The following is an 8,263-nucleotide window of genomic DNA, read 5'->3' as shown; positions in this document are numbered from 1 at the left end:
AGTGCATATTTCATTAAATAATGCATCATTTGCATATTTACCTAACATTTGTAAAAAAAAAAAAAAAAAAAAAAAAATTGCAATTATCAAAGTAATCAATAAAGGTGATAACTATTAGTTAATTTTTTTCTACCCTATTCACCTGCAGTGTCTCACCTTGAACATTCCATTTTATCATTCCGATATGCTACTTTAGAATTTTTTAATTTTAGCAATATTATATAAATACATTCCAAAGTTCCATAAACGTTTAGAATATTGCATAGATAATGTTTTTGGGCTAAAGATTTGAGAACATTATTAAAAACCAGATAACTTCGAATGAACGTTCTGTTAACATTACTTGATGAACGATTTTAAAAAATGTGAAAATTTTGAAAAAAAACCTTTCCTTTTTGCCACGTAATATAATCAGCTTTATTGTGCTTGTCTGTTATCATCAAGAACATAAAGAAACTATTTTTACTAATCTCACCACCACAATTTTGGACTGTATAGGTTTCTTACTGAAATGGAATTGGAATTGAATTGGAATGTCAGGAAACAGAATTGAAATCAAATAAATTCCACTAAATTCCACTTGAGTTGCTAAATAAAATAATGTGACTTGATTTGCATACTAGTTTCAGTAAATTAAATATTGTAAATCACATAAACAACAAACATATAAAAGAAATACAAACTGTATGTTTAGTATGTTAAGCATGATCATTTCACATTCCAAATTTCAGGAAATGATGATAATTCGATGCAAAAAAAGTGAATGAAATACAAAAAATATAAAACGGCAAATGGTAAATTGAATTTTGCCACAGATTCCTCACTATTTTCACCCCCATAATGATGTCAGCAGCAGCTGGGATGTTGGTTGAATTTATAAACACACTTTAACAAGGTCACAAACTAATCTCTCTGATTCAGAAGAAAGGAACTGCTAATCAAGATTAAACCCATTAAAGAAAGACTTGAGGGGTCAAAGACACCCTTAGACTCTCTTATCTGTCTGTATCTTGACCAATAAAGGGAAATATGCTGTGGTGTATATTTGTTCAAATCTAGGAGGCTGTTTCTGAGTTTTCCAGTAAAACAGGAGGGAAAAGCCGGAGGGTGGAGATCAGGTCTGACATCACAGTAACATGGATCTCCCACTCTTTTAAAAGTCAGGCCGTGCCGTGAGCTCACTAAAGCACGCCACACAGGAAAACTGCACATCCGCGGGAGAAGCCACACATCTGGATCTGCTTTGTTGAAAGAGTGAGGTATGTACACCCCTGTTTGAATGAAAAAAACATGTGTAGAGTTTAAGTTTGCCAAACAGTGTGTAATTTTAAACTGAATTCAACTACTGCGCTGGATAACTTAAATTATTGTGCTTTAATTTCGATTAGATCAAATGATTAAGAGCCAAAAAAGAAACTATTACAACATGTTTGCTCAAAGGAATGTTCTGAAACAACATGTTCTGCTTCTACTGAAGTGGAAAAACAGAGAGGAGAAAAAGCTAAAGAGAAAAGGCAAAAGCAAGAGAAGTTTTAGCTTTTTAAATTCAGTTTGAAAGTGCATTAAATGTTTGGCAGATTTTTCTAAACTTATTAATCAAACGGTACCTTATTGTCAGGTTTATCTGTATCATTTTAAATGCCGCTTCATGTTCCTTTTTCACTTTTTAAATGCTTTTTTGATACATTTGCATTATGCAAATCAACAGTGAAGCGCTAAATAATGACGGCATGTATGTTTGCAAACAACTATAATGTAAAATGCTCAAGCGGCTGACTGTTGCTGTTTTCCTCATTAGTGAAAACTTGTAAGCATCCATTTAAAATGTACATATGCACAATAACTAACTAGTAAGAAAATGCACTGAATTGATCAAACGTGACAGTAAATACATTTATAATGTTACAAAAGATTTCTATTTCAAATAAATGCTGTTCTTTCAAACTTCCTATTCATCAAAGAATCTTGAAAAATAAAGAATCCACAAAAATATTGAGCCGTTTTCAACACTGATAATAATCTTAATTTTTTCTTGAGCAGCAAATACGCATATCAATGACTTCTGAACGATTGTGTGACACTGAAGACTGGAGTATTGATGCTGAAAATTCATCTTTGATCACAGGAATAAATTACATTTGAACAGATATTTACATAGAAAACAGCTGTTTTAAAGTGTAATAATAAATCACTGTTTTTAATGTACTTTTGATCAAATAAATGATGAGCAGAAAAGACTTAAAATAGTGTATATTCGTTCAAGCATGAATTGCAGTACCTTAATTCACATCCTGAGATAAACAGACACAAATAGGATGAGTGCTGAGGCCAGCTGCACTAACTTATGCTGCGTCCAATTCACCTACTTATATTATGCTACTTATGAGTGTGTAACTGAATAGCAGGCAAGCTTTAGTAGGCATACTATATTAGCTGCATCTTTAATGGAGACTCTGTTGCTTAGTTACGTGCATCCTGTCACTGTTTAAACTGCCCTGTCAATCATCTTATCACAGTTAACATCATCCACATTTCATTTAATTTGATTTTCTACCATATTGGAGAGAAATGAAGATGCAGCCCCCGTTCTTTCGTGCCGAGAACTCTGCTCATGTGTTTGCGTTAATAACCAAACCTAGCATTATAAAAGTTCACAATGTTGCTGCAGATTAATTATAACGTGGATAAACTTATAAATTAAATATTTTTTCGACATTGAATATTTTTAACTCAAACCCTTTTCTCTACCTGGTTTGTAGTTTAACACTTTTTATGGGTGTTTGTGGTTCTAATCGAATCCTCATCCAAACGATATCGGCAGTTTATTTTTATGTGTGTCTGCCACTTTAAAGGAACACTCAATTTTTTTGGAAATAGGCTCATTCTCCAACTCCACCAAAGTTAATAAGTTGAGTTTTACCGTTTTGAAACCCATTCAGCCGTTCTCCTGTTCTGGCGATTTCACTTTTAGCATAGTTTAGCATAGATCATTGAATCCTATAAGACCAATAGCATCGCGTTCAAAAATGACCAACGAGTTTCAATATTTGTCCTGTTTATAACTGGACTCTTCTGTATTTATATCGTGTATTAATACCGGTGGAAAACATAAAGCTGCACGGAAACTCGTTGGTCATTTTTGAACGCGATGCTATTGGTCTAATAGGATTCAATGATCTATGCTAAGCAATGCTAAAAGCTTTGCTGATATTGCCAGAACAGGAGAATGGCTGAATTCAAAACGGTAAAACTCAACTTATTAACTCGGGGGGGGGGGGTGTTGGAGAATGAGCCTGTTTCCAAAAAAGTGGAGTGTTCCTTTAAATTCTAGAGCTCATTATAGCAGGATGGATTCTAATTGGGTGTCAATGTTTTTATTGTTCATCAGCTGGAAAAAAACATTATGAAAGTGATTCCATAGATATCACTTCTCTGTGTCTTCATCGTTATAGTTGTGGTGTGCATTCTGCTATTCTTTAATACTGAGATTGATTTTTAGAACTATATCTTTATCGTTATCTCTATAGTTGTCATACCGGAAGTAGTAGACCTTCTGGGAATCTTTGGCATTCTTTTTTAAACATTCTATTTGGAACATACTAATTCTATTTTCAAATACTATTAAGGACAGATAGCATGTGAATTGGAACACCTCTATGTTAAGACAGTCTTAAGAACTTCTCTGACCAACTAGCAACTAGATAAAGGGTTTTCAGTCTTGTTTTTTGGATTTAATGACTTTTTAAGGAAACAAATAAAAAATTATGAAAATATTAAAGATAGGGTAGGTGATTTCGGTAAGGCTAGCAATAACAAGCAATGCATTTAATAAAGACACCAATAGCAGGACAAATTAAAAATGTAAATATGTTTAGGCATTGTGGTAGTAATAACTGGCTGTTTTCATAGCCATTAAAAAAAATAGCCAGTGAATTTTAATCACATCACCGGCCATTGGCAGGTGTACCAAAAAGTTAGTTTGAGGCCCCGGTTGAGAGACGGCGTTGGTGGAGGATTGAATGCAATGCTGTCAAGATTACCTCATGTCTCATTCACTGCTGAGAAAACATTACTGTACAAAGAGCATAATATTACAAAAAATATTGCTGGAAGGTGATGTTGATGTCATGTCTGTGTTTTAAGGCCCTACGCAAATAAGTAGACCAGTTAACTTAGTAATTGCCATCAGGATGTGAAGAGACTTTTCAACCAGCATAAAAAATAAAAGTTTTGGAACCAAATAACCTTCCCTGCCTTTAAATAAAAAAACTGGATGACCCACTTGTAAGACTAGCCCAGTTTCTGCGATTAGTAAGTCTGACTACAAATATTAAATCATCTGACTAACTGATCAAAAGAAAAAAAAAAATCCATAAATATTCCATGTAAGTTTGTTCATTTCCTTCCCCTGATGCTTTTCCACCTAATCAGCAGCCTGACAGACAGTTTCCTTAATCACACTGGAAATATTATGCAACCGCACAATGCTTTCATACCGTAGGATGCCACTTCCAAAATTCCAGGAGTTACTCACCCACAAGCCATTCCAAACCACTATGACTTACTTAGGTGAAAACATGAAATGCTGCTCTTTTCAGTACAATGAAAGCAAGCCATATTGGTTTCACTGCAAAAAAAAAAGGCTCATCTTACTTATTATTTGTGTCTTGCATAGTCAGAATATCTAAAAATTAAGATGCTTTTACTAGAACATATTTAGTCTTTCTAAAGTAGTTTCCAGAGGTAAAAAACTAAATTAAGTGCAATTTTACTTGTTTCCAGGGGGTGAAAAACTTAAATGCATTTTGCTTCAAACAAGACTATATATCTTATGTCATTTTGCTTATCTAGTAAATGCATCTTAAATGTAAGAATTTTTAGATATTTTGTCAACAAGACAAAAATACTAAGTAAGATAGGCCTTTTTTGCAATATTGAAATGACATGCTCACAGTCTTTTGGGTGCATTTTCAAGTGAACTATTCCTTTACCAAACCAGATTGCATTTAATCAATAAATGCAATAAAACAGTAAAATATTACTGCAACTGTCTTCTATGTGATGTTAAAATAGCTGTTATTAAAGCTGAATTTTCAGCATCATTACTCTAGTCTTCAGTGTCACATGATCCTTCAGAAATCATTCTAATATGCTGATTTGCTGCTCAGGAAACATTTTTGATTGTTATTGGTGTTGAAAACAGTTGTGCTGCCCAATATTTTGGTTTTAAACTGTCATAAATGATCTTTCAAATGTTGGGGGTAACAAAAAAAAAATGAAATTAATGCTTTTACTAACACTTTTATTCAAAGTGGCGCCATTTAATACTAAAAAAGATTATTTTGAACTTTTTATTAAATCCTAAAAACAACATGTATGATGGTTTCCACGCAAATTGTTTTCAACATTGATAATAATCAGAAATGTTTCTTCAGCTTTGATCGCAGAAATAAATAACATTTTAACAATATTCATATAGAAAACAGGGGTATAAACCCTAGACCCAGTGTGTAACAGTTGGGGGTTCGTCCGGGATTTGAACCCCACGGGAGAATCACACTCCTAGAAAATGTTTAAGTCTAATAATGTTTCACAATATTACGAATTTTACAGTAATTTTAAATAAATATATGCAGGATTGATGAGCAAAAGAGACTATATTAAAAAATGTTACAAATGTATAAACTGACATTAAACATCTTAATTGATGAACTGCCTTTGACTGAAAATTGTTTACTGTTGTCTTTTTGCATTATTAACACACTTTTTTTCCTATTTAATACTGCAAAGCTGCTTTGACACAATCAAAAGTGTTATATAAATAAAGGTGACTTGACTTGACTTGATCTCTCCACAGATATCAGCAGAAACATGGACCACAAAATACAAGTAACAACATCGTCCATCCTTTCCACAATCCCTACGACTGTCCCCACCAACAACCTCACCAACAACACCCAGTGTCCGCATTGGGAAGTGTGGGACTGGTTGTACATCATGCAGCCTGCGTATATGTTCATCATCTGCGTGCTGGGAGTCCTGGGAAATGTCTTCGTCCTGCTGGTCTTCGGCCTGCATAAGAAAGCATGTACGGTGGCCGAAATCTACTTGGGGAACCTGGCGGCCGCCGACCTCCTGTTGGTCTTGTGTTTGCCGTTCTGGGCCATAAACATCGCCGATGGGTTTAATTGGCGATTCGGCTCGCTCATGTGCCGACTAGTCAACACAGGCATCAGAATGAACACGTTTTGTAGTATTTACTTACTAGTGTTGGTTAGCGCTGACCGATACGTCGCACTCGTGCATGCCTTGTCGCGTGGTAGAATGAGACGACCGCGTTACGCCAAGATCAATTGCATTGCCGTTTGGTTTTTAGGAATAATCTTCAACATCCCAACGCTTCATTTCCGGAACGTTCAATTCATCCCGGAGCTGAACATCACGGCTTGTATTCTCAACTATCCGAACACCCACGTTGGTCTCGCTTGTGATATTCTTCTCATCTTGCTAGGCTTCATCGTCCCATTTTTGGTGATCTCCTACTGCACGCTGAAGATCATCCGAGCCTTACACGAGCAGGTCGTCGACCGCTTCAATGCGGAAAACACTGAAAGGAAAGCCACCGTCTTGGTGCTGGTGGTGCTGGTGGTGTTTCTCTTGTGTTGGGTGCCCTTCCACCTCGTGACCCTCATGGATATCCTGATTCGCTTTGGCGTCTTCGCCGGATGCGACTTTGAATCCAGTTTGGACGTCTCCAATCAGATATTCACCTACTTGGCTTTGAGCAACAGCGTGTTGAACCCAATCCTCTATGTGATTGTGGGAAAGAACTTCAGGAAGAAGGTCAAAGAGCTGATGAAGCAGCTTACGGAGAAAAAAAATGATTCGACAAGCGGTTCTACGAGATCACAGCTCTCGTCAACCTTAAAGACCTTCACAACAATATAAGACCATTATGCATAAAAAGTCCATAAGCACAAATACTTGTTTAATATGTGAGTTTTGAGGTGCACTAAAAATTAAGTTGTAAAATATTATTGGAGTATGTTTTTATATTTCACATTTAATTCAATGTATTGCTTGCTGTTTCTTTGTAATTATTTCTGAAATGTACCAATTTCTGAGTTAAAGCAACACTAAGTAACTTTTCCCACGAAGCTCCCTCTACAGGTTAGAAGCGGAATTGTCCATTACCGCTGTCGTAAATAATTTAGCCTACCGTCGTGTCACATGCACGTTATTTGTTTGAAAGGACCGGCTTTGGAAATAACAATGTCCAGTGACAAGGTAGAGTATGTTGTATGACTTTATAAAAGTATGAAAACCTTTTGTGAAGCCTGCCGTGAAGCAGGTCGCATTTGTAGTATCATTTGAACTACAAAACCGCGACCCGACGACCCAAACTTACATAGTGCTGTTATGGCTGATAGAGGGTCGCAAAGCGAATACGAAAGTGCAATTTCACCCTGTTATGAGTTGATGAACCACTGACATGAGTTTGGAAACATAATTTTAAGGTAAAAAAAAAGTTACTTAGTGGGGCTTTAAAATTAAATGTAAAAAATATAAGACCATTATATATAAAGTGTCCATAGGTACAAATTAAAATTCTAATTTATAATGATTGTTTAATGTCTGTCTTGATGTGAATTAAAAAGTTTTTACGTTGTAAATAAAACCGATTATTATAGTTTTTGTCTTTCTACTTAAAAACATTATGCATGATTCAATTTGTTGTTTCTTTGTACTTATTTGTAAAATTGACCTGCAAATATTGAGCAAAAATTGTCTGCATAAATCCTACATCATTTTTACAAAATATTAAGACCATTATGTATAAATGTCCATGCATGCAAATTAAAATAATGCATAATGTTTGTTTTAATATGTCATATTTTGAAATGTTGTAAATAAAACTGTACATTTTCATTTTATTTTGAGAAAAATCTGAAATGGCTGTGTCATGTTTTTAATATTTTATTAGTTTTATTTTATTTGAGTAACAAAAATGATGCCAACCTGTGCCAAATTCAGAAAAATGGCATTCAAACTCACAATGATACTCAAAATTCAAGGTTGCATAGATTTTTCAAAGTCCTTTTGGATAAACGTGTCTGCTAAAGAAATATAAACACACTACTATGGTATAGAAAAAACAGCAATATCATGCCACTTTTTGACAGTGCAGACACAGACGGACAGGCGACGATTTTTGCAGACTATGTCTGTTTCCAGCATTTGTTTCCAGGGTAAGTAAATGACT

General features: G+C 34.9%; 1 protein-coding gene across 1 annotated transcript; it reads left to right on the top strand.

Moving 5' to 3' along the window:
- Window positions 1-1,138: 1,138 nt before the first annotated feature.
- bdkrb2 (bradykinin receptor B2) lies at window positions 1,139-7,875 on the top strand. Its single transcript, XM_073827374.1, has 2 exons — window positions 1,139-1,259; window positions 5,858-7,875. Exon 2 carries the CDS (start codon window positions 5,872-5,874, stop codon window positions 6,946-6,948), a length of 1,077 nt encoding a protein of 358 aa, XP_073683475.1. The 5' UTR covers window positions 1,139-1,259; window positions 5,858-5,871; the 3' UTR covers window positions 6,949-7,875.
- The last annotated feature ends 388 nt before the right edge of the window (window positions 7,876-8,263 follow it).

This window comes from Garra rufa, chromosome 21 (genome assembly GCF_049309525.1).
Source record: "Garra rufa chromosome 21, GarRuf1.0, whole genome shotgun sequence".
NCBI classification, from domain to species: Eukaryota; Metazoa; Chordata; class Actinopteri; order Cypriniformes; family Cyprinidae; genus Garra; species Garra rufa.
The sequence above is the reverse complement of the archived record's forward strand: the minus strand, read 5'-3'. Positions and strand labels throughout refer to the sequence as shown.

Excerpts from the sequence above, each read along its gene's own strand:
- bdkrb2 (XM_073827374.1), top strand. The coding sequence starts at position 5,872 with ATGGACCACAAAATACAAGTAACAACATCGTCCATCCTTTCCACAATC.